Below are 27,398 nucleotides of genomic sequence, written 5' to 3' on the forward strand. Positions count from 1 at the left end.
ACGACTCAACAGTTAACGCTGCGACATCACACTGTAATGTGAAGCGAAGACGATCTAACGCACGAATGTTCAATGCTTAACTACAGTTCAGTTCTTATAGCTCTGAGAGAAAAATAACGACGTTTGAGCAGGTAAATTACTTGAAGTTCTGTTTGAGCTGCTAACTGGCTAGTCAACTCCGACAGGTGCTGTTCATTAAATATTTACCCAAAACTAGTTTTCCCTTTTCCGTTATAGGAAAGTATACTTTTTCTCCATGGCGTTTGATACGTTTATTGTGCCGTTTAATGAATCATCAGTGTGTGAAATGCTGTGTTTTATTTAATGTTGGATGATATATTGTTTGTATTTCGCGGCGGTAGGCCGATGCTCTTCTCATTGGTTCGTTCAGTCGCTCTCTCTTGATGACGCGATATTTGAGCTGCTGGAGGGCAGGCTCAGGCGGCCACATATGGATTATAATGGTTTAACGTTGAAACTGGTGCTTTTTCGTCTGTTGAAGGCTTGGATTTTTTAGGTTGGAGGACTCAAGACCCGTCCGAGTAAGTCTCCTATTTCTCCATAGATGAGGCGAAGACGCTGCATTTGTATGAGACCGCGTAATATCATGAAACCTGCTTTGGGAATAATACAACACACTGCTGGGCGATTGACCGCACATTTGCTTAAAATATTTAGCGTTGTCATATTTGCATAGCTGAAATGTATCCACGCTGCATTCTGTGAAAAACAGTATGCTTATTGCAATTTCACTGTAACAGTTAGTACATGAGAGATTGCGTCTGTCGTCACACAAGCTAAGAATTCAACTTGTGTTGGATTATTTTTAAAAAAAATTCTGTGAGAGAGAGAGAGATGTTTTTATCATATACATTATAAATAGCTTGTCTTTAATTCTTGTGTTATGAAAATCTGGCACTCATTTATAGGTTAGACCCGTCTGTCATTGCATGTCCTGTTTGTCTCTTTGTCTAAAGACTTGACTTCACTTTTATTGTTATTATTAGAAGAACATTGTATTTCTGCTCTAATTAGTTGGACCAAGTCTATCTGTACTTGCTTTGGATAATTATAATAAAATGACATCGACCTGTATTCTGTTTGTATTTTGAATGCATTGGTACATTGCAATTAGTTGGATGCATGAGTCCAAGATTTACTGATTTCTTGGTGTAATTGTTCTTCCAAAAGGGCCAGTGAGCTCTCTGTGTGAAACCTAATGCGTCACTAAAAGGAAAAGTTTGCCAATTTTTAACCAGCTTTGTATTGTTACAGTGTCTGTAGTAAATGAACAATACGCACTGTGTTTCTCCATGTTAACAGCATGCAGATGTTTATTGTCAGCAAATGTGATATAGCCTACATTTTTGATTATCTTTTTTTTACACACACACACACACACACACACACACACACACACACACACACACACACACACACACACACACACACACACACACACACACACACACACACACACACAGAGAGTATAGTGATGAGTAGTAAATAATTATGTGATCAGGATCAGATTCTTAATTAAATACTTGTAATTGGATTATATTACTTTTAAAAATACTCCTAATCAGACTACCCCCCCAATTGATTAGGCCTACATGATTGTTATATTCACAAAATGGCTGTCAATTATTCATAATTCAATGATTCTCCCTAATTCTCCTAATTTTATCTTAAGTTTAACTTTCTAAATAGCCTATTGCTTATATATTTTCGGGAAGTCTTCCAGTTTTGTTTTCATTTCAGTGCAGGAATGCTTAGTCATAGATGCTCATTCCACTCTCTCTGTCTGTGTAAGAGTGTGTGGGAGTCAGAAGCTGAAACATCATTCTGGATGTTTGTTTTACATTGTGGTTGAAATGGATGTTATCCCAACGCGTGTTAAGCTGGGCGTACACGGTATGATTTTTGCTGTTGTATGAGCTTGCAGGCTTTTTTTAAATTTTATTTTTAAGACTATTGTTTTGTTTTTGTACTTTTTGGGTACCTCTTATTTTTACCCGCTTTGCTTCAAACTTCATCAGAATAATGTCAAGGCAACGCAGATGTACACCTGTGAAAGGATTCTTCTTAATATCTTGAATGCTATTGCCATGGCAATGTGTCAAACTTTAATGTTCTTTTAAGTTGTTTAGAGACTCTTAACATGCTTCAAATTGCATGAAACTTGACAGACACATCAGAGTTGTCAGCAAGTAGCAAAGCCTTAGAAATGGGTGTGATGGAGGGGCTCAGTAGCGCCATCTTTTGACTGAAGTGGGGGAGTTCGTTTTACCTACAGTCACTTCTGTACATATGTTCTCTTGGTGGTTTAGAGTTTAACCCTATCATTGCTGTGGTTTTACCTGCATTACAGGATAATAAATATCTTAGGACTCCGTTTCGATCAGTTTTAATGGCAGAATAGACGCATAGAATCAGTTTATTTGTGGTGCACTGACAACATGGTTTAATTAGGTTTTAAAATAAAGAAATACTTAGACTTATAAAATTGAGCTGCAAATGATAACTTCACACTCATTTGAAAGTGACCTAACAGCCTATGACATGAAATTCATCAATTTAAATGATGATCTGGATGTGGCTGTTGTGGTTCATCATAGTGGCACCAGCTAATGTGGTATATTCAAATGACTTTGTAGTCATTATATATTTACCCAGTGTAAATGCTTCTTGCACACCATGCCCAGTTGTCATAAATGTATATATTTTTTTTTTTTTTATTGTGTGGAAATCGTTGATGCTCTTATGCTCGCGACTCTCGTTGTATGAGAGGAATTACAAGCTGAGCAGAGTATCTTATGAGCCCCTCTCGACCTCCCGGTAATTTTTAAAGCTGTTCAGAGTCAGTTTGATTTTGAATAGGGCTGTCCCCTATTTCCAAATCAAACACAACTACGTCACACATGCTAGATCAATGAATATTAAAGCCCAGTGGCTGTCACACTCAAACTCTCATTGTTTTTGTTGAAAGGAATTGCTGTGCTGTTCTCTGCTTTTCACCAAATAATTTGCACACTTTTTTTTTTTCTATCCTAAGCTATAGAGCAACACGCCCCAGTATTCGTGTTTAGCACGAAAGCTCGGCTAGCCTCACAGTACAGTTCTGCAGTGTACCAGCTGCTTTGACAATTATCAGGTTAACTGACTCGTAACGTGTGCGATGGTGCACAACCTCCCAGATGTCTGAACACAGTGTACGTCCGCCTTTAAGGTCTTTCCAATTTGTCTTATGATTGGTCAGGGTTTTTTTTTCTCTCGAACGACTGGTGTAACTTATTGACCACAGACTCATTGAATGATTTCTTTTCTCAGATTGTATATCCCAAAAAAAGTCACCCTAGTTTCAAACCACTTCAATTGAGGAAACATTTTTATAAAAAAAAAAAAAGAGGGTGAGAAAAAGAAATTGGTCAAATTGCAAAAGTAAATCTAACGTGCTGTAATCATATTTGCTTCCATTTTTCCAAACTTGGCTAAAATAGCCTTTTACAAGTAGGAGATCACTGAAAATTCCCAGGCTACAAATTGAGTTCTTCGTGGATGTGAAAATGCTTTTTACAAGTTAGAATCTTGCAATTACAGTAATTCCGACATAGCATGAACACACCTCTAGGATCTGGTGGAAGGAGCTGCGCATACCTGCATTTTTGAGAGATGACTGGTGATTTATTGGCAAAAATCTGACTCTTTTGATTTGGAAGGAAAAATCGATTAAAACGAAAGATGATCCATAAGAGAAAGTGGCAAGTCAGCTTGATTGTAACTAGTTGTCAAATTAGATTATTTGATATTGAAGTTGTCAATGCCATGTGACCACAAGCATTTGTTGTGTAGACACTGACATCAACATGCAGGTGACAGAGCACATCTGAAGTTCAGTTAAAATGCAAACTTTATTCCGTTTTTATTTATACATTATATATTATTTTTGTTAGTGTATATATTGTTAGGGGGGGTAACAGGTTAGGACCCAAGGAGCAGATGTTTGAAAGAAGACCCAGAGTCAGAATTATAATTGAAAAGTTTTACTGAAGATAGTTTGCAGTTTCATCAGCAGAAGTCAGCTTCAAGACTCACACAGGAGTTCGTAGGCCGCCCCGCTTACAGCTACAAAGATCACAGCAGTTATACCCTTCACCAAGGTCTAAGCTATGTCCTTGCTTCAGGTTGCAGTTTCTGATTGGCTAAGAAAAAGATAAACATAGTAATTTTCCACACATATACAGATAGACTGAAGCATATCTCCATCGATTATGCAGCTGACACTCGGACCCTGAAGTTAGGCATGTCGTGACCTTCCAGGTCGCAGATTTGGGTTGTTGGCCGCCAGCATGTCCCGAACAACAACTCAGTCAATCTCCAATAATGCCAGTGTAATTAACCTGTAACCAAGAAGACTAACACACACCCACACACAGCTTCCTCGAGGTTGGATTTGGCCCGCTCTAAGCAGGAGAGTCTTCTCTAAACATCAAGATAATACATTCTTTATCTAAGGAGAGCTACACTTTAGTCTAACTGGAAAGTAAGGCTTTAACAAAGAAATGGTCCCTTAACTATTGACTAGTGACTTCTAGTCCTCAAGGTATCCTAGAAAAACAGATGCATGTATTGACACGCTAAAGACCTTTCTCAAGCAAAACATCTTTCTATATTTCATTTCGAGCAAGCACTGTTACTACATTTATATCAAATACAGACATTAGAGAATACATGAAAGGAACGTTTCAGTAATCACACTGGTAACTTCTATAACAAAGTAAAATCTCACAAGCCTAGAGAAGTCATTCAACTCATAAAATATGAATACCTTGATTATAATCACTCATTACCTATACATTGAAGCAGCAGTGGATTCCAAAATCCACACCCTTCAATATAATTATTTTCCCTCTAATTAATAGCTTGTTTAAGTTATATCTTGACTTTACAGCAAAAATTTAAGTCTGAGACACTTTGTCATAGAATGTAAACCAGTTATTGGTTTAAAAATGTTTAAGCATTCTTGCCAATGCATCAATTGTCACAATCATTCTGGCAATTAAAAAAATGCAACAATTCACAACAATAGTTTAAACATTCAGAAAACCTGCATTAGCATAAATAAGGCATAAAAGCACAACTAGCCAGTGAATAACAGATCTGTTAACTAACCTGAAATGCACTCGCACTGACCCTGGATCAGCAGAACATCATCATTGCTCAGTCCTGCATGTTACTGTGCGCGGTGTAAACCGTAATGTGTCTCGGCTGATCACATGATTGGATCACCAGAGATTAATAGCAGGTGTAAACTGGGTCTGACTCTGGATTTCCTCCTTTTTTAGCAATTGTACAGATGCAATTCATCCCACGTTCAAAGTACAGCGATGCACCTTTAAAATGGATAGATGGCGACAAAGGTAATGAAGGAGGGACACGGAATGTTTAGTGGCTCACATGTCACGTATACAGGAGATAAACACAGGAAGTAGAGCAAGCCTTTTTAATTCGCTTGATCCCTCCAGAGCTCCTTGTGTCTGAGTGCGTGCAGATTTTTTCCATGGGATGACCAGTGACGACTCGTGGGATCTGGAGAGCTGGGGCTGGACTGTACTGTGTGTTCTCTTTTCTTTTTTCTGTGTTTGTATATTGATAAAGCATTAGCCAGAATCCTAGCTGAGTGCTGTTTTTTACAGTTAATTTAAGGCTGGAACTTTAGCAGTGGTAAGCTGAAGTTAATTCTACGTTGTCAGGTTACTGTTTAGCATGTTTTGCTCAGCAGCTGCTGTCTGAATGGCCTTTGTCATTCTGTCAGACCTCAAGCAAGCAGAACTGCTCCAAAGTTCACAGACTTGAATGCTGGGATTGTTCCTAGAGAGATTGCAGTTGCTTCTGCCCATGAACCATTGGCACTGTCTGATTGGAAACATTGAGCTTAGAATTGATGACTGCGCACAGCTAGTGGAAAATGACCAGACCATTGTGTATCTAATTTTAAGTGTATTGTTTTGATTTCTTGTTAAGTACGTTGTTTACAGGTTTTGAGTTCATTTTCTCTGTCTTCAGCTTTTTTATGGTGTTCATCAGCTGTTCTGTTCTCTCCAATCAGAATAGAAGTTTTAACCTATGGAGTCTATGGGGGTTTATGGGCCCTGGAGATGTTTTGACATGCCCTAACATTTGTGCTTATTTCTAACATTTGCATGACTAAAGTCTGATTATACTGTGTTTAGCATAAACTCTATACAAATATATTTCACATATTATTGTAGCATTCTTCACTCTATAAATGAACCATACACTGATTCTTGATAAATATATTAAATGTGATCCCAAATTCAGTTTTCTTTCACGGATTGTTGCACTTGAGTGGTCATATGTCAACAAATTATATTTCCCCAAAAAGACAAATGTGTCTCGTGTGTATATATATATATATATATATATATATATATATATATATATATATATATAGCTCTGCGCTTTGACACAAGGACAGAGACCATCTCTTGTCTAATATCTTTGTTTTCTCCTGATGTTAAGCTACTTGTTGTAAAAGGTCTGAAGAGCAAATATCTTCCACAGGTGCAAGACATTTAGGATATATTTGATGTTGCGCTGCCAGTAAAGTGAAACTAAATTACCGGCGTGTGGGAAGTGCGCTTTACAAATATACTTGATGTGCCTTACCAGAATCAGAATCAGAAAGAGCTTTATTGCCAAGTGTGCTTGCACCCACAAGGAATTTTTCTTGGTACTGAAGCTTCCAGTGCACATATACAAATACAAATACAACAAGAAACATAGTAATACAAATTCTAAGAATAAAATATATTAAAAAAAAAAATAATAAAAATAGTATAAAAAGTAAAAAAAAAAGGGGTCACAGTTGGGTTTAGTCTGAATAAACATTTACAGATTATGAACATATTTACAGTATTTTGAGAAGTATGAATAATATAAATATAAATATCACCTGAGTTAAAGAATATTACACTAGACAGTGGGAGTCTAGTGCATGTTACAGATTATGAACATATTTACAGTATTTTGAGTAGTATGAATAATATAAATATAAATATCACCTGAGTTAAGAGAATATTGCACTAGACAGTGGGAGTATTGCACTTACAGGCATATGCCTTGGGGGGCATGTTAAGTGTTCAGAAGGGAAATGGCCTGTGGAAAGAAACTGTTCCTGTGCCTGGATGTTCTTGTGGCCAGTGATCTGTGTCGCCGTCCTGACGGTAACAGTTCAAACAGGGGGTGTCCAGGGTGAGTGGAGTCTGTGATGATTTTACCTGCTCTCTTAGTCTGCTACCAAGTCTAATAACAAGCAAAAACTGTGTTAAATAGAATTTGATGTGCAAGTAAAAAAAGGAATCTGGCTTAGTGTTTCTACTTTACTAGAGTTAAGGATCCATGTTGTAATTAAAAGTGAAATGAAAGAAAGAAATGTTTATATTCCCCCTGCGAAAATGGGTGAGATGTGAGTGAAGATTTGGCAAAAGAAATGAGATTCTATGTCCGGTGGAATAAATCATGGAATATTGTTACGTTCGTGGAAAATCATGTGACCAGATCGCAAAACAGAATACAAAGCCATCAAATGGCTGGAATTCTCATGTACTTCTCTTATTCGCCAGGAATTTAAATATTTCCATGGTTGCGATTGATTTAACATTTAATTGCAAGTTGCAACCTATATTTCTTTTGTTAACACAGCTTTGTGCTTCACTGTTGTAATATTCATGTTTTGGTGTAACGTGCATGCAGAGAAAATGTCATTTCCATAGATGATAAAAGATAATTTTGGTGGGAAAGCACAGAAAAAGTTGAGCATTTTTATCATGTAGTTATGTTTGCTTAGTGAATTTGTGATTCTTTTGCTGTCATAGGTGATATGCAATTGTAATGCAGGTGACAGACCTGGAACTATTTCATAGCTGTGTTTACTAAAAGAATTGCACACCTTAGAATATTTGTCCCCCATTCATAATCGAGCATTAAACGTATACCAGTATATAATGCATACCAGATTTCATTGTATAATTGCTACTGTTCTGTAGTAGCTGATGTTAGTCAACATCCTTTTTTCCTTTACCTTTTTTCTTCTCTCAGTTCCAGCTACTCTTCAGTGCTAGACTTTGAGAGCGAGCTCAGGATTGGGCCCGTTTACGAGTCACCCAGGATGTCCAGACGCAGTCTCCGTCTGCACACCACAACGAGTCAATATGGAGACGACAGTTTGCTTGACTCGGCACTCCACCACAGCGCCGCCTACAGCCGCGATAAGTGAGTACAGTTTGCACAAGAAAATCAGCCGTGGATTTAGCAAGAGGATGTCATTTTTAATGTTGACAAGTTTAAAGGAAAAGACATCAATGATCAACTAAAATTGGAGAAGATGCAGGGAAAAGTTACAATTTAAATTACATTAAGTTTTTCTAGTTGCATTTCAGACAACTAAAACTACGTTTATTTGTCTTGGAGCTTAAAGGCTGGAATTCACTATATGCCTTTTCAAATCTAAATGGATTTTAAAGGGGTTGTGAATTGAGAAATAAAAATGTCCTTGATCTTTTGACATGTAAGAGTTCACTTTATTGTAAAAACATTCTGTAAGTCCAAAAATGGCTTTTATTGAAACCTAGCTCAGAAAACCAGCTAGTTTGGAATTGTCACATTATGATGTAATAGTGCGGCAAAAGACCGCTTCTGCAGAATCAAATCAACGCCTACTTCTACATCTTTGCGTCTTTGGCCCTGCCCACTGGCACGCGCTGTTTACTGTGTGACAGTGTAAACACCAAATTAATTTCTCTTTCTCTTCTTTTTGAGCTTGACTGGACACATGCATACAAAATTAATTCAAAATGCCTGTCTCTGAGATTATCCTCATAAACAGTCAGTTATGTGTTGTAAACGATTGTGAAAGAAAATGATGCATATTATATTGGATCTGTGCAACAAAAAATAATCACTTTTGTAGCTTTAACAAAGATAAATTGTATTATATTTAACTTGTACAGTGAAGCCTATGTGGTTATTTTACATTTGACTGTACCTGAATACAGTTAGATTTACGGGAAAAACAAATCGCTGCTTATTTCATTTGTATCTTTGTTCTATTGTATTTATCTATGCTTGTTTGTTGTCAGATGCACTTCCCTACAAAATCACCTCAATCATCCTAGCATGTTTGATTCTTTACAAAAAGAGCTATTCATCTGGACAAAATATCACAATGTCAGTTTTTTCCAATATTATGCAGCTCTACTAGGCAATGTATGCATCATACTCTTGCCAATTTTGTAAGTTTATACTGAGGACAAACTCTGAAAAACGTGTCACACACTAAATGTGTCACACACTAAATGTCCCCAATCCGCACATAACTATCTCAAGCGACTCATTGCTAGGAGATGCATGACCGATGAAAATAAACATGTAGGCTATGTACAGGAGCTGAATGGAGGAGTTGTTGTATTGAGTCATGAAAAAAACAAGCCAAGTGCATCTGGGTACGGTCTTGATTAGAATGGCCTGTACAGATTGCAACAGGAGTTGGAGGTGAATCTCATTAAGTTAAGAAAGATGTGTGTCATAGACTTACGCGTTCTAAAATTGGCTCAAAATATAATATTTGGTAATCCCTAATTGGATGAAATCATAGTCTGAACTGAAGCTTAAAAGAAATCTCAGTCTCTGCCCATCATACGCTACAAAATACGCAGACTTTTATTTTGACTGTGCTTTGAGCACAGCAGAATTATGAGTGACTAAAGTATTATAGTGTTTAAATGGTGTAATATATATTGCACATTAGCTTTATATCAACCATCAAAAAATCCATATCAATTCATTAATATAAAGACATATTTTGGTTCTGAGCATATGAAAATTGTACACTTATTTCAAGCTCCCATTTATCTATATTTTGTCTCTTTCTGTTGTAGGACTCTGAGCAGAAGAGCTTATCACACTGTTTCAGGGTCAACACAGATTGTTCAAACACCAAGGTCTGCCTCAACGTCAATCCTCCAAGCCCATTATAGCACCATCAACAGCTGTGCGCCCAGTGATGCCTCTCTGCTGTCCTCTCTGCTAGATGAGTCCTCTATACAGGAACGCACTGTAGTTGACAGCTTCTGGGGTCAGTGCCAGCTGACCTTCGTGATCACCCCAATGTTATACTGAGTTTGAACTGAACTGAGATTGATGGACAGCTGAAGCATTGATTTGTGAATTTATTTTTTGTTTAATATTAGGTTTGGACGAAGACCGTGACATCGAGGGTAAGTGTGTGATCCAGCTGAATGCATACTCTTAGATCAGAGTAGCAGTTTGGTGAAACAGTTAGTCTTTTTTTCTTTTCTTTTGAGAAGTAGGTTAACATTAGCCTATAAACAAAGACAGACCATGAGTTCATATAATGTTTTTAGTAATGTGCTTCTATTGAAGTGATGGATGGATGGATGGATGAAAGATGGAAAAATAGAGGGCTGGTGGATGGAAAAATAGAGGGATGGATTGTAGATTAATAGAAAGATAGAGAGGGATGGGTGGCGGATGGAAAGATAGAGGGATGGATATAGGGATGGATGGTAAATGGAAAGATAGAGGGGTGGATGGAAAGATAGAGGGATGATGTAGGGATGGATGGTGAATTAAGAGATGGATAATGGAAAGATAGAGGGATGGATGGGAAGATGGAGGGATGGGTAGTAGATGAATAGAAAGATGGAGGGATGGGATGGTAGATGGAATGAAAGAGATGGATGGAAAGAAGGATCGGTGGAGGGAGGAATAGATCTTGGAATTAGTAGTTTGTTGATCAATATAGCTTTTTTATATATATATATATATATATAAGTAGTTTAATGTTGTGATTTTTATCTTGTGGTTAAGTTTTGGTTGAACTATTTTTGGATTTTTATTTCAGACCAAACTATCATTGCACACCACAGCACAGTGGAGGCCAAAACACAGACTTCTACAGCACAGAACGGCTACATCTGCAAAGACTGCCCCATCACCTCTCCCTCCAAGAACAACAGTTTCCTTCATGATGCTCCTGGGCATCAGGCGTCGTTTACAGAGACAACCAGCACAGCTTCCTTTCCAAACACTACATTGTACTGCAGGGACAATATTCGCAGACACAAGCCAGGTGAGTGTTTGAAAATCCACTATAAAGTAATCTTTTTCACACCTGCAGTGTAAGAGTTTTTCTGTCCCCCTTTTTTTGGTCTTTCCAAGCACATTACATTGTGAGGATACAGTATTCATGTGTTCGTAATGTAGTGCAAACTCGACTGTCTTTGTCACGTCCATGTCGTCAGGTATTTCCTGGTGTCTGGAAAGGCGCCTCACGAGTCTTGTCGTTCTTTGGTTGCTTCTTTGATAAGATGTCTGTTATAAGTAGTATTGAAGGAAACGAGCAGGCTTGACTTCATTGTGTCCACAGGGGTACTGGGGATGTTGTCTGAGGTGTGCCTTCATAGCAGCAGGCGAATTGCTGCATTTGTGGTGTACATATGCACACTGCTGATGCAGATTGCTCTACTCAAAGGTATCAGCCTTTTAGTCTGGTGTTCACCTCTGTAGTTTGTGGTGTTTCTCACTGGATGGTTTGTGCCTGTTTGGGAATCTTTCACCTGCTACATGTTTTCACTGTCAGAACTTAAAACTAACTGAATACTTAAAGGTGCACCATGCTTGTTTACTTGCGAGCTAGACTGAAGGTGATTAAACTTGCTCACAAATTGCAAAATTTCTGCATAGTGCGCCTTTAACGGTTTTTACGTCTTTAATGGGGACATTTTACACCTCTGTAGATATCAAGAGGATAGGAAACTCTTGTCTAATCTCACGGTTTCTCTTACATGGCCAAGAAGACACTCTGAACCATTCTAAAGACCACTTCCTAGCATGCAGCGTGTACAACCACCTTAGGCCTGAAACATTTAATGCAAGTACATGTGCTCACGTGAAGTCTGCAAAATTGCAAACATGGTCTGATTGTACATGCTTTAATGTAGTGACATATCAGTGCTCAAGGGGGTGAAAATTTTGTTTGAGTTTTTTGCAAAAATGTATTGTGAAAACCTGAAATCGTTTTTTAACTTTTTCTTTCTTTCATGAAAATATCCACAGAAGCTGACATGGCATTGATACACAAACAAAACAAAACTCAAGGGGGCGGTAGTTACCTTCAAATGTCTGTCTAGAATGCTTTTGTGTTCATGTACTTGCATAGTTTGTTTTGGGGTTTGGACATGAACTAGGCTATATACTGTACTGAGCTCAGGGACATGCAGAGAGTTCCTCAGGGGCTCAAATGTAAAATAGCATTATTGCACCAGTGTGTGGTGTGTCAAAAGTTTGGACTCATCAGTTTTTTTATGTTTTTAAAAGAAGTCTCTTATGCTCATCAAGCCTGTATTTATTTGATCAAATACAGAAAAACAGTAATATTGTGAAATATTACTGCAATCTAAAATAACGGTTTACTTTGATATTTTCTTTTTCAGGATTCTTTGGTGAATAAAACGTTTTTTACCAATATACACTATCGTTCAAAAGTTTAGTCATTTTCTTTTTTTGAAAGAAATGAATACTTTTATTCAGCAAGGATGTGCTAATTATCGTTGTTTGAGAGGGGCACTTTTGATTAATTTTGAAAAAGGGCAGGGGCTTGAGCAAACAAAGCACAACCCAAACCCAACCCCCCCGACTGAGCTACTCTCTGTATGCATGCAAAGCAACCTATTGGGGAGAGATGTTCTCCACAACCACTGTCACTCGCTCTGTTCGGTCATTGTGATTTTGCTGCGATAGAGATATACCTTGATTTAATATCTTTTGTTGATCCTGGAATGACGATCCTGGAATGACGTTCCTGTCCAAAAACAGTCATGACCCCTATCCCTAAACCTACCCATAACTTATCCCTAAAATTAGAGGTGAATAAGATAATGACAGGTGAATAAGAATGGTGTAGAAGCCCCTAACCCTTGTTGTAAGCCTAAACTTCACAAACTGTAAAACTATCCATCAAATCTAATTGGTTGATGGTAATGTTGTTCCAGGATCAACAAGGATGTTGATTCAATGAACATGTTTTACTTGGTGAAATCACATTACAATCTCGGTCCACAGTCTCTCCAGACAGCTCCATCAGTTTGACCATCAAACCTTATGTGTTGGTTTAATATCAGTCCATATTTCTCCAGGCCTGCTGTTATCAGTGTTTCACTGGTTTGTGCGGGTGTGTATTGGAGTTGCTCGCTCCACAGCCACTGTGCTGAAGAAGACACTGCAGTCTGTTCAGCAGAAGAGAGCTACAAATGGCTGTACTAACAGAGGTATTGACTTTTCAGACCCTCTGGTGACTGTATTATGTCCACTTAACCTAACTACTGTACAAGCAACCAGAAACGTCATCTTAAAGAACTCGCACTCTTAAAGGTGTAACACATTTTGCTCTTGATATCGCACCAATTAATTTTAAGAGAAAATGATTCATTTAGGGAATTGAGGTGCTTTTTTTCTGGGTTTCATAGAAATGTTAGATCATTGGTGCAGCAAACGATTACAGGAACGCTTCTAAATCATGAACTGCTGGACCGGGGCTTGTTTGAGACTAGGAAAATACTCTGTAAAATATTTGTCTTCCTTAAATTTTTCAGTTTAATAATCTGGTTCTCAAAGCAAATGCAATTGAGGAGCCTTGATGTAAATGGCCCATTTCTGGTATCCTTGCAGGCATTATGCAAAGGTTACCGGCTTTTCGTCGTCTTGAAATTGAAGATGCGATAATGGATATAACCGTGCGTAACCCAGGTTAGTGAGTGGTTTATCACCGTGTTGAAGTCACCCTAAAGGTGAAGTGTATCTTTGTCACTTATGGCATTGAATAGAACTTAAATGTTTTCAAACATACCAAACACCACAGAGGCCATTTTGTTATTTAATGACAACACCAGTGTTCACATTAGTACCCTTAGTAAAATGACCATCACTTTTTCATTTTTTATATCTGTTCTTAGGAAGTGTAATATAGCACTTTCCACGAATCGAGTTAATACGTTTATCCAAAACTTGTCAAGATCTCTACAAAAAAACACAAGTGATTTGTGTACCCTTTTCTTAGTGCAATGACATCGATATAACTTATTTTATATATGCCTAGAGCGCAGTTATTTGTATTACATTTTTTGTAAATCTCACATAATTGATGGTAAAGCCAATGTAATGCTGCTAATCTAGTAGCATCTAACTTTTTGATCGTTACTTACAACCATGTGGGCTGTAACTCGTTTTTCCGCATCTTTTCCGAGTTAAATAAAAATATCTGAACACTTGCTTTAAATCGGTTTCTGGTTGAGGAATCCATGTGACAATCACTTTTAGGTTTTACCCATCAGCAATCCCATGGTGCCTTGGGGTATGCTGAGCAGCTGAGCAGGTATGCTGAGCAGCCGTTTCCTGATAAACCTTTCTCATCCTCTCTCACTCCTTTAACAAGCCGCTTTAGTCTCCATCTCTTCCATGGTGTTTGACCGCCTACATCCACTATAACCTTAAACTTTTCTTCCCCTGCAGATATTCTGCGAAGCATGATTACTCTGGGCGTAAACAAATGCGCCTCTCCACTGAGCACTGCCTTGGTTACATGCAAATCTCTGGAGGGATGGAGAGAGACTGGTACAGAACTCTTGGTTTTATCTAAAGTTTGTTTGTTCTCTTTCTGATCCGTCATAGGCAATGAGAAATACTACAGCAGTATGAGTGTTAAAGAGGTAGTGCTGCAAAAGGAGCAGCCAAAGTTCAGCGGCATACTGTGTAAGTACACATTCTTTTCTTTCAGATATTTTTCCACTGAAAGTTGCTACTATAGGAAAATGCATACAGGTTTGCAATGACATGAGGGGGGGTGAGAAGTATCCCATTAACTGTGCTAATTGATTATGCTGCCTGTTTAGATGCCTTTCCTTTGGGCAAACTGTAAGGCAATATCACACTGAGTTGGACAAAGCGATAGAAATGTTGATTTACAATTCAAAATGAATCAAAAACATAATTGTAATCAGTGCATCAAAATGCATATGCTTTTCGCATGATTTTATTTTACACAATCAGCCGCTTATGTGATTCCAATTCAATTACAGTTGGTGATTGAGTAATATACTGCCATGCAAATTGGATCCCTTACCCTAGCAAATAAATCAGTGCAGATATAGTTTAATCCGACCTCAGAAAGCCACGCTTACTGTGCATCCACATTGGTAACTGGAAAAACTGATTGTTTAAATGCTACCTTAGAAGGTAGATGCCTAGACAGGCTAACTAGGTTGTGTAGCAAAGCCAGTTGTATACCCTCATGTATAATGGTAGAGTGATGCAATAAATGAATGTAAATATCGCGGGCTCAGTGTTTGCACACTAAACACTGTTACAGCCTCTTTTTAAAATGCCTACAGTGGTGGACATCATTGGATGAAGACAGCAGCAAAAGAAGTAGAACTTAAGCCTACGTATTATTCATTTTCAACCGTACACTGATCCTAACAGGTGATGACTGCAAAAGGAAGCAGAATTTTGCAACGGACTCTCAGTCTTCCCAGGAACAGAAGCCTGTAGGGACTTTATGGTGGCTCATAGTTTTTACAGGTTATATGCTCATCACTTCTTACCCTCAATCTTGGTCCTTCCAAGAGCTTCTGGTTTGGAAATGGTGGGCAAGCCAGTTAATGCTGCTGTGAACTCCTTCCCCGCATTAATGTCTTTCAGGTTGTGGTCAGGTTAGTTTGTTCCCTAGCAGTTGTGGGTTTGTCCTGGTGAAGAGCTTTCAGACGTCCTTGCATGGCTATTTTTGCCCCCCCCCCCCCTCTCCATTTGGGACTCACCTGCATGTCGATTCGGTGTAGTTAGAACTTTCCTTTGTTAATAATACAAATAAACCATATAAATCTATTTGAGGGTTGCTTACTTATGCTGTTACCCCCTTCAACCCCTTTGCTGTTTTTAGGTGGAGTGTCTTTCTTGACATGCACCTTTTTTTTTTTTTTTTTTCAATACTACATATGCCAAAGATTTATGTGCAATAGATATTATTTACAGATACAATGGGGTCCAAAATCTGACATGACAAACGAACCCCCTCCAGTTTAAAGCTGGAAATTAAAAATTTTTTAATTTAAAACATGTGATTAAAATGAGATTCAACATGCTGTTGAAGTCAGTACTCAAATGTAAGCAAATTAGTGATATTGAGCTAATGATTTTTTTTAAAAAACCGACTGACTAAATTGATTTTCTTCAATTGAAGCACAAGATGCTCTTTGCCGTTTTCTCACATTTATAAAAAAAAGTAACGTGTGTTTGTATGCCAATTTTTCATCTTGTCTGTCCTTAAATGTAAACTGGCCCTTTTTTGCTGTTGTGCCTTTAAGACATTTATGTAAACATCCCTTTTGCATGTGAAATTCTGCACTTGCAGTGAGTTTGGTTTCATTTTGAACTGCCCCATCCCTTAATTTCAGCCTCTGTTTCAGAGCAAGATTTTTAATGAATGGATAGGGGCGGATGTTTTGAAGTTTTACAGTATTTTCATAGTACAATGAACTCTTGTCATAAAATCAAGGTTGTGGGCGTAAGTGTTTGTCACTTTTCCCTCAGACTACGTTGACTTTGTCTTACCTTGTTTATTTAGGAAAATGCAAAATGGAAGTGTTTTCACTAGTCTCAAATATCTGGACCTTCCAGTGTGTATACAGCAATATTACAGAACGTTTCATGTACTCTAATTTTAGGAGGCCTGTCTTTTTACAGGATGAATACTATTAAGTGCATAATCTGTGCAGTTTGTCAGCTTTTTCCAATCTCTTGTGAATGAGCATGACTTCCCGCTGTGCACCCTAACCCCAATCTGTGCTCCAGATTAGTGTACACACTTCACAGTCAGTCTTTACTCATGTTTTACTCTGTGTCTGTTTCCAGGGAGGATAACATCAGGAAGCTTCTTGTGGCTTGTCAATTTTTTTGCAAAGTAAGATTTGTTTCTTTTTCCCCCCCAAAAAAATTCTATAACTGTCAGTAGCCATGTTTCCATCCAAAGTTGTGAATTTAACTGATGCACAACTAGAATATTGCAAAAAATATTTGCCATTTAAAGCACCGTTTCCATCTCATGTGTTCAAGAGAACAAAACCCCTTTCTGGGAAATTGGTGCCAAATATCTGAAATAAAATTGGAAGTTGCAATTGAGCTTTTTTTTTTTTTTTTTTTTGCATCTTGCCATTTTCAATCCACCTTTTTTTTTTTTTTTTGTAATCTCACAAAATGCGCATGAAAATAGGTGGATGGATGCATATCTAGTGTCTAATGCATGTCCAGTCAGTGTTATATAATGGTTATTCATCATTTGATTTATTGTTAATGTAAACAAGCTTATTGTCAATTTAATAATTTCATATTTTGAGCAGTGGCCAAAACACTGCCAGTGTGTTGAAGTACAACAGGAATAACAAAATGTAACCTGTCACCATCTTCTCTTCCAGGTCTCTCCCTATGCTTTCAAAAGTCTTATTTCTTGTACCTTTCCTTCTGTTCTTCGGTGAGCATACCATACTCTTTGTGACTGGCTATTGGTCTAAATGGAAATGAAATCCTGCGTCCTCATCTTTCCACGTGTTTCTTCTGTGCTGTTCCTGATAGCTCTGTGCTACTGGGGGCCTTCTGGACTTGTGGCCATGCTGCCTGCTGCTAATGTGATGGAGTGGAGGGACTCATCCCATCTCACCCCTCCGATCATGGGCGACTCCGAGAAGGGACAAACTCCCACTGACACAGACTCTCAGGTAGTATTTAGCCTTCAAGGTATTACTTGTGTATTGTAGCTAGTTAAATAGACTTTACAAATAACAATATATTATTACTACACCCTTGCATACGCAGACCCATAAATATGCAAATTTGTCCCTGTTGCCATTTAATCACACAAGCTCTAACGACCTGATCCACTCACTCTACTTACTGTAGTAAACGCTGCACAATGGCAAGTGGAAATACTGCTCGAGTTCATGTGGAGAGCCCCTGGTGATTCTTTGAGCAAAGTTTCATGTTGTATCGTTGCTATCATAAAAGTGCCCCATTCACAAGGCATTTAACCTAAAACAAAAATACGGTCAAATTTAAAAGTGGCGTTTCCATTCTAATTATGCTTTTAAATGAAAGTTTGCCTCGGGTAGATTAACAAAAAGAGCCTAGGTTGCATTTTGGCGAGAGTTACCATTTAATTCAGAAACTGATTCCGAAGAAAGAGGAAGAGTGAATAAAACAGGTTTGTTTACAATTCGATGTATCAGAATTTTAACGCGTTTTATGTATAGCTCTCTACAACGTCAACACATAATGGTAATTGATATGATTAGCCTTTTGCTTGACTGTTAGCAATAATGTTTCTAATGTTACACAAACCATGTTCCCATTTGCCATCTCAGAGTCAGACAGCTGCCTTCTAAAAATTAGTATCCTTAGAAACGCATTGAACAACTCATAATGTCAGTGGAGAAAGACCTAGTTCATCATAACATCGTAATATACATCATACATAATTCACCTGCTATATTGCTAAATCGACCTCATTTTTCATATCAACAGAAAAATATACCGGGATAATCTTGCTTCTTGAGACTCCCCGCTTCGCAGCATAGTAATATGCTAAAGCCCGCCCGCGTTTGAGGTGTGATTGGTTACAACATGTTTGTGAAGTTGAGAGCGTGGGATTTCAAACCGTGTTTTTGAGACTGTCTTTGGTAAACTGCAGTTTTAAGGAGAAAATACTCAGCAATGGTGTTGACTGATGAATTTGCACTTGGTTTGTCTTAAAGCATATTTAAAACACCACATAGACATATCAACATTAAAAACATGATATCCACCACAGGGGCTCTTGAACATTTAATGACACGTTAAAAAAATATATATAAATAAGAATATCATAGGTGTAAAAGTTGAGCCAGGGGGTGGTCTTGCCTCAGGTAGGGGTCCATCTCATCACAGTAGTAGGGCAATATGACCAGTTTTAGTAATTTTGTTGGCAAGTAAATTTTCTTTTTCACCCAAATATTTTTTTCATTTAATGTTCTGGTTGATGCTAAACGTAGATCTAAATATGTTACCATGTAAAAGTATAAACACATTGTTCTTAAGGTGGGCATCTTACCCTATCATGTCTCGCTCCTCCCAGAGGCCCTCTGTGCTGTCAGTGGAGGCAGAGAGGCTGATGCATTTGGAGGAGAGCTTGTCTCAGCTGTGGGATCGAGTGGCAGGGGGTTTGCTCAGGCAGGAAGAGCAGCACACTGAAGTGCTAAGCCTCTATAACACGCTGCGGTCAGAGCTTCACAGACACACGGACAGAGAGAGCCTGGGCCAGTGGATAGGAGACCTGCTGGAGGAGAGATTCAGCCTGCTGAAGGGAGAAGTGCAGAAAGAGGCCAAGAACACGCAACAGGTGACATCATGCTTAATCCCATAAAGCCTATTGCATTCCTCCTCCAGGTCGTGATACACTTGTCTTTTTGTGGTGCAATCTTTACAGATATTTATTAAGTAGACGTAAGAATAGCTTTTATATTGTTAGATTTATTTCGAGATGAGCGCTTAGTGGAGTGAAGCAACTTAGGTTTGCTTTATTAATACATAATTTTTTGAAAAATCATGTTCAACTGCGAGAATCAAATGATACATCAGGCTTATGATTATGACCTCTCAATCATTGCATTACATTGCATCTGTTGTTTGTATTGAGGGTAACAAAGTTTTTGATCACAACTAAGCATTTAAATATAAGACAGTATTGGGAGATATAGTGACAACTGATATTGTTATGCACGTAGTCTGCTATACTGTTAGTCACAGAAGCCATTAGAATACACTTTTGTTCACATTGAGTTGACAGTTTGAACATTCTATGACAAAGATCGTTTCAGTAACTCAATTTGTATTTTTAATATGTATATGAATTTGATTATGTACTTATCCACTTCTTTGCGAGTACAGTGTGCTTGCTTAGAGCCTGCCCACACACTCTTCTGATTGGCTTCTTTTTTGCATCTCGTAGTTGCAGAGAAATTACTTGTCACTGGAATCTTATCGCATTGCATCTGGTTAGGACATGGTGTAAGAGACTTACTTCAAGAATGTAAATTTAATTTTTTGACCCCAAACTTGTGAACTGTAAGTGTATATTACCTGGATATCTCAATTTTTATGAAGTTCATGTTAAAAGAGTAACTTGGGTGAGCTAAACTCACTCCCAGCTGTGTAGAGCACAGAGATGACTAGAGATTAAAAAAATAAACATGTTAAGAATGGTGTTAAACTAAGAACAAAGTTAGTTATGTCAGGATGTTAGTTATACGTTATGTAATACCTTTTTTTGTGATTTTAAATTCAGTTAATTGAAAAATACTTAAGTCCTTGTTTAGCATATTAATTAGTTCCTGATTTGATCTCTTTTGCTTCTGTCTGCAGCGTCAGGAAAAGCATGCAGAAGAGCAACAGTCAGAGAATACTCGACTCGCCGAAGCTGAGGCTTTGCTCCAGACATTGGCACGCAAAACTGAGGTGTGACATTCAAATTGTACCAGGAACACACAAGGTGGTTTATATCAGCATGCTGAAGGATTTAGTTTTGGTTGTGGAAGGCTCTAAACCACTGGCCCAAAGTTACTCTGAACTTTCACATCACAGTACCCATGCTTTTTGAGTGATATTATGACCTCTGATTCAATAAGCAACATTCAACAGATTCAGCAGAACTGGTGATTCAATTTAATGTTCAATTTAGGAGCTGCAGAGAAAACAAGAGCCCACATTGCAAAAGATTCCTGAGGCTGAGGCGCCCACCCCTGATCCTCACAGGTTATTATCTTTAAACGGTCAACAGTGATGCCTTTCAAACATTAAACCAGATTGAAGTAATATTCCAAGTACTTCATGTAAATGGATGTTGTAATGTAAAGCATGTCTGTTTCTCTTTAGCGAGGAGGATGAAAGCGGCTCCAGTGAGGCTTTGCTGGCAGAGGTGAGGAGGCTAGAGGAGGCTTTGGAGCGCATCAGAGATGATGTGCAGGGGCTGGTGGGATGCAGAGACAAATGTGAGCAGCTGGCCTCCTTTTCAAGCTCAGTAAGTGCTCTGTGCCATCTGTTATCTTCAAGTGTTTGCAGTGCCTAGTTTTTATACCTGACATTAACACTCTTATTGTTTAGCCCTTATAATGCAAGAAATGTTAAACTTTTCTAAAAAAAACACCTAGTTTTTAGTATGCAAACTTTGAAAATGTGTCGACCGTTAGAATACACAACTTGTTTTTGAATTGCCAAAAGACATACGTTTTCCGATTTTAGTAAAAAAATAAAAAAAAGGTGTTAACGCCCCGCCCCCTTCAGATAAGAGACAGGAAATGTGCAGAGTGGTGGGTCCCCAAGACCAGGATTGAAAACCACTGCCTTCAGGACTGAATTTTGTTGATAAATATGTATATGAATGCACAAACACATTTTTACAGACAACAATAGCTCTACAAACAGACAGCAAATTTAGCTGACGTTTCATAAATCTGAACTTTTGCTCTACACCCTTTTAGGCTGTAGTTCATAGATACAGATCCTTAAGTGTCTACATTTGAATAAGGAAAGTAGGTCTGAAAAAGGAGAAATTCACTTATTGATGAACAATTGCAGCAGCTTATTCATAAGTCAAGAATATTTTCAAACAAAATATTTGAGTAATATTTGTTTTGTTCATATGTAGGTTTCATAAATTTGGACCGTTTTTGAGCAGTCACTAGTTAAATTCCATTGATTGAATTAATCTGGGGTTAATACTGGTAATTCTCCTATTATATGGTCTTAGAAATTTCATATAACAATATATAAAAATAAAATGTATTGCGTCACATTTGCTTTGCAGTAGTTAAAAGTATTATTTGAAGTTTCAAAGAATATATTTTTTTTTTGACAACTAAAAATGAGATGACAACTAACGAGTCTAATATACCAAAAGGCAGATCAGTCCTAACTCCTGGATCTGTTCTCTTGCAGGTGTCCGAGCAGGTGGAAAGGGAAATCAAGTCTCTGTTTTACGGCAGTGACCGAGCAACAGAGCTGGAGCTTCCTGAATCTCTCCTGCAGTGGCTCTCTGATCACTTTGTGAGCACCACTGAACTGCAGGCTTCACTCAGCGTGCTGGAGAGCAGCATTCTGGGTAACCTGTCCCTTCAGGTAGAGGAGGGCAAGTCAAGGCCTTCTAAAGAGACAATCACTCAGACTGTACTACAAGCCACAGGGGAGGCAGGCCTCTCTGAGGAAGTAAGTTTTTGAGAACTTTTCTCTGAGAATGCTAATTAATAAGTAACCCAATTTTTGTCAGATATGTAATGCTGCTTTTGTTTTGTTGATATCTTTCTCCTCAGCATGTACAGTTGATTGTCAACAATGCAATGAAGCTCTACTCTGAAGACCGCACTGGTTTGGTGGACTATGCATTGGAATCTGGAGGTATTGTAATGATGTTAACTATGGATGGATTTTAAATTGTTTTTAAGTTTTTCGCTTATTGTAGAACTGTACAACACAGAATTAGAGATTGGGAAACCTACCTATTATGTAATCGCAACGGGCCAATGGTAGTACAAAGGTGTTTAATAGTCGAAGCAAAGTTTTCTGTAAAGTTTGCTTTGACAAGCTGTTTTGAACTCCCAAAACTAAGTCCAAATGAAGTTCTTTTTGCCCTGATTTTGTTCGAAATGGCATATCAGTTCGATCTACAAGTCCTTCAGACTGACGGCTCCATTGCAGCTTTAATTGGCCAAGGACAACCCAAGAGGACATAGACAAGTATTGGTTGCTTCAATCGCAGTTCGTTTTCTTCAGCATCATGTTTTGTGGCTTGAAAATGTAAAGTCGATGTTCCCACAATAACCGATCAGTGTGAACGTTGTGCAAGTTTATTTAAACTGGTGCATACTTTTGAAAATCCAGTGTTTAGTTCAGTGGTTCTCAAACTTTTTTTGGTCATGCCCCCCTTCAAACCTTTTAAAAAAAATCTGGTGCCCCCCAACCCCACACACACCTCTGACTACCAAAACTGAAAGATTTTTTTAATTGAAAAACTTTAATTGAATTTAATAGTTTCACTTTGTAATGTCATTGAATCATGTAACAGTAAGAGAATGATAGATCAGAACTTAACATTTAAATATTTAGTGATGCTTTGGATGAACAATATATATAACAGTTTTTCTTCTCACCGGAACACACACACAGCAGCGGAGTGGCGCGTTCACAATAGCAGCTTGTGATTCGGTCCTCTGAAGAGGTGCTTTTTTATGGCGAGCAACTTCTATGTTGGACTTGTTTCAAAGGTGACAAGTCAACGGTCTGAACAACGATTCGGTGTGATTGCCGTTCGATGCCGCTTTATAAATGCAGAGCGCTAACCGCTATTCACTCTGTTGCAACGGCTGTTTTTCTCTTTTCTGCTGATCTCCCAATGATTTAGTTGATCCTGATAAGCGCTCATTGTCACAGCTGTAAACACAACTTTTCTTATTCCATTAGGGGGTTTGGCGTCACGACGACTTTGTTTCCAGGCGGATGCGCGATACACGTCTCCTTGAAATCCTGTAGAATTCAACCAATCACATGACGACTTTGAATCTCGTGTTTATTTCGAAAGTGTTTCCCATTTTGTGTGCCTTTGCCTCAGACTGTCGGGCGAACGTCTAATGCATGGTACTAGCCTAAATATGACAAGATCTGCATTTCTTTGTGTCTGTAGGAGGCAGCATCATAAGCACTCGTTGCTCAGAGTCCTTCAACACCAAAACGGCACTGATGAGTCTGTTTGGCCTCCCGCTGTGGTACTTCTCTCAGTCACCACGTGTAGTCATACAGGTCTGAAACCTTTGAGAATTCTCATTTCATGTGTATTCATTTGTAAAGTCAAGCTTTGATTTCCAATGGTCTCTTTATCACGGTTTCTCTTCATCCATTTGTCCCTCCAGCCAGACGTGCATCCTGGGAACTGCTGGGCATTTAAAGGTTCATATGGTTATCTGGTGATCGGCTTGTCCATGAAGATTGTGCCTACAGCCTTTTCTCTGGATCATACGCCCAAATCCCTGTCGCCCACCGGCAACATTAGCAGTGCGCCACGAGACTTCAATGTATATGTAAGTACACATGGAATTCAAATAATATCAGGGATTCTACATCTCTCCAATGAATATATTAATGAATAAGATTTATTTTAAAAATTTGTGCAATTTCTAGCAAATAACATCAAATAAATGCAGCCTTGCTGAACGAAAGATATTTTCTTTTATTGAATTGACCAGTAGTGTCCACTGTAGAAATGTTATTAATATCCATAATTTCCCAAACCTAGAAGTCAACCTTTTTATTTTATAAAGTTTCCTGGTTTTCAAATGTCTACAGTGCTGGGTAGATTGCAAATTGAAGTCCATTACTGAACACAAATTACATTACCTAAAATGTGTCATGTAATAGATTACGTTACTAACTACAATTTTTATAGTATAATCTGACTACTTTGATTACCTTTGACCTGATTTGTTTATAACACTGATTTGAATATAATGTGTTTTTTCACTAACTAAAAAAAATATCAATATTTTATGCTGTGCTCTCAATTTACCATGAATTTATAGTCGCCTAGCCTGACTAGTGGCTGATCTAGATTAAACGATATAAAAATTAGGAAAAATCAATGATTACGTTAAGTAATGAATTCAATAGAAGTATTTAAATTTTGGAATCTGATTGCGTAATCCAGGTTACATATAATCAGTTACTACCCAGCACTGACTAACTTCTCTCAACATAATTAGACAAAGGATGACTTATCTTGGGGTCAAAGTAAAAAAAGAAGTCTCTGTTCTGTTAAAGGGTCTTGATGACGAGCAGCAGGAAGAGGGGCAGTTGCTCGGACAGTTTGTCTATGAAGAAGATGGAGATGCTCTTCAGACCTTCTTGGTCTCTGTAAGTGTTGTGATTTTGTTATTTCAGTCATTTATCAGCTTGTCGCTACATAAATATTAAATCAAGGCGTAACTGATTGGCTGATGGACTGTCATGGAGAAGAATGCTTTAAAGGATTCGTTTACCCAGAAATTAAAATATCCCACAATTGACTCGCCCTCAGCCATCCTAGGTGTATATGACTTTCTTTGCTCAGCCAAGCAAAGAAAGTCATAAATTCAAAGAAAGATTTATTTTTTTATTCACACGCCCTCATATTCTTTAATCTTTAGTTTAGCCACCTCTGGTGTTGAGACGGTGTTTATTTGTAATCTTTATTGGATTTTGATGACTCTTGCCTAAACTTGTATTTCTGTATCTCTGTCTTCAAGGAGGAGGTGACGAGAGCTTTTCAGATCATTGAGATGAGAGTGCTGTCTAACTGGGGTCATCCTGAATACACTTGTGTGTACCGTTTCCGGGTGCATGGGAAGCTTGTTGATGAATGACTTGGAACATTATGAACTCCTGACAATCTGTCACTCATGCACTGGAAAAAAGAGTAATGGTCACTCTTAAGAAACAAATAATGTGCCATAGAGCTACAGTTAATATACGATTGCATGCTGGTACATGTACTGTTAGGCCTCAAGGGTCAGACTCAGCACTTGCACTCGTCTCATTCTGATGCATCACACTGTTTCCAATTTTGTCAGTCATCAGGGTTATGCTTTTTTTATTATTATTATTATTATTATTATTATCTGTTAGAATTCACCACAAATTTCTACAAACAAAACAGTGAAGAATGTATTTTAGACTAAATGTAAGTTTTGTTAAGTTCTTCAATTTTGTGCTTTTTGTTTTCATTTGTTTTTTTGCCAGCTGATATGTGCCCTATTTATAAATGGCTAGAGAAATAACTATTTATTTTTTTGTATTTAAGTTGATATGGTGAGTTTGGATTTTCATGATCTTTATGCAAAGGATTTTGTAATTGCCATGTGATCTTTATAGGTTGGCTTTTCAAATAAAATTCTATTTTTTATTATTTTAAAAAGGATTGGGTGCGTTTATTATTGTGGATAAGGTGGAGCAGTAATTTTTGACAGAGGAAAAATAGAGAACAGCCTACTTAGTGCTGATAAATAAAGTCTTTCTCCTTTGTGGCAAACTTCACTGCCGTCTGATCAACAAAAGAAAGAATTCGTTATGATTAATTATGTGTAGCATCTTTATTTAACCAATCTTTAGTTTAAAAAGGTCAAGTGCTCTAAACAGTAGACATGCATTAAGAGTTATGCACTAGACTGAGACTTTCTAATGATGTTCCACGTCATAAATGAAACCTTAAAATCATCCTTCAACTCCCTTCATTCTCCACTAAAGTTATTCCCAAAATGCTGCCAATCAAATTTATTTATTAATGTAATTTGTTAGTTAACCCTATAAAGTCTATTGCATTATATTTGATATCAGAATATCTGAAGGCCTCTGAATCGTCAGCATGATCAACTTTGCTGAAAAACCTGTTGTATACAATCTACTAAATGCCTTCTGTTGTCTTTTTTTTTTAATAAGCAAGTAAAAGGCCTTTTAGAATAATTGTAAAGATGTCCATCTTTATGTTGTGGCTTTTTACAACCTTTTTTTTTTTTTTTTTTACTGACTTTATAATGTAAATATAAGAATACATTTGATATTATTTCAAGATGGAGATTAACTGGATTGAAGCAACTATGGTTTACTTGATTAACCATTTTTTTTCTCATTGATTCACTTCATATTACAAATGTTTTATGTTTTCATAGTCAGGAGGAGTCATGGATCTTTCAAATTTTAGTTTGCAAACTTTTTTATTTACACAGGTTAAGGTGAGGAGGGACGATGATCTGCATTAGGAGGAGTTGTAGTTGCGGTTGTGCTTGTTGATCCACAAGTGCTTCAGTCTCGGATCGTTCGTGTAGCGCTCAAGCAGCAACTCTCTCTCTCTTCGCTCCTTCTCTTTGATCGTTTTCTTCTCCTCCTGTTTCTTGGCCTTCTCCTCTGCCCAGGTGAACAGAAAAAGTGGCATTTTTCTTGTGAACATTTTCTGGACATTCACCTTGTGCTGGGTCTCAGTCTTGAGACCGTCAGGAGAGGCTACACAGAAGAGCCTCTTCATGTGCTCATCAATCTGAGAGGCCTTATCCGAATGGCCTTGCATGGCCTTGGAGTCACTGTGGTCACCTTCCTCTTCCTCAAATCCCTGGATCTCCTCCACTTCCCTCGTCCATGCTTCCTCCTGCTCCTCGCTGTCCTTCTCCAACCGGGCAAACATCTTTATCGCCCTCATTTTAGCC

The 27,398-nt window shown here is 38.0% G+C and overlaps 1 protein-coding gene and 1 long non-coding RNA gene across 5 annotated transcripts; one reads left to right on the forward strand and one right to left on the reverse strand.

Annotated features, from left to right (window-relative positions):
• On the forward strand, window positions 1-26,116 carry LOC309485681 (SUN domain-containing protein 1-like). Of its 4 annotated transcripts, none has more exons than XM_082152611.1 (22): window positions 1-131; window positions 8,122-8,295; window positions 9,960-10,156; window positions 10,272-10,298; window positions 10,946-11,173; window positions 11,471-11,575; window positions 13,239-13,370; window positions 14,770-14,850; window positions 15,580-15,678; window positions 17,008-17,056; window positions 17,568-17,623; window positions 17,725-17,867; window positions 19,259-19,522; window positions 20,545-20,637; window positions 20,861-20,934; window positions 21,055-21,199; window positions 22,117-22,383; window positions 22,488-22,572; window positions 23,855-23,970; window positions 24,081-24,248; window positions 24,985-25,077; window positions 25,449-26,116. In XM_082152611.1, the coding sequence occupies exons 2-22, from the start codon at window positions 8,192-8,194 to the stop codon at window positions 25,563-25,565; spliced, it is 2,643 nt and encodes an 880-aa protein (XP_082008737.1). In that variant the 5' UTR covers window positions 1-131; window positions 8,122-8,191; the 3' UTR covers window positions 25,566-26,116. The 4 variants fall into 4 exon arrangements, with proteins under 4 accessions (XP_082008737.1, XP_082008736.1, XP_082008738.1 ...); XM_082152610.1 differs by lacking the exon at window positions 1-131 and adding an exon at window positions 5,079-5,420; XM_082152612.1 differs by lacking the exons at window positions 1-131; window positions 15,580-15,678 and adding an exon at window positions 5,086-5,420.
• On the reverse strand, window positions 23,617-24,212 carry LOC309485688. Its single transcript, XR_014201257.1, has 2 exons — window positions 24,087-24,212; window positions 23,617-23,979 (listed from the first exon to the last, which is right to left on the reverse strand). It is a non-coding gene; the product is annotated as an uncharacterized lncRNA (long non-coding RNA).
• Window positions 26,117-27,398: the final 1,282 nt, after the last annotated feature.

The sequence above is a fragment of the Leuciscus leuciscus genome, assembly GCF_965113295.1.
Source record: "Leuciscus leuciscus genome assembly, chromosome: 21".
NCBI lineage: Eukaryota > Metazoa > Chordata > Actinopteri > Cypriniformes > Leuciscidae > Leuciscus > Leuciscus leuciscus.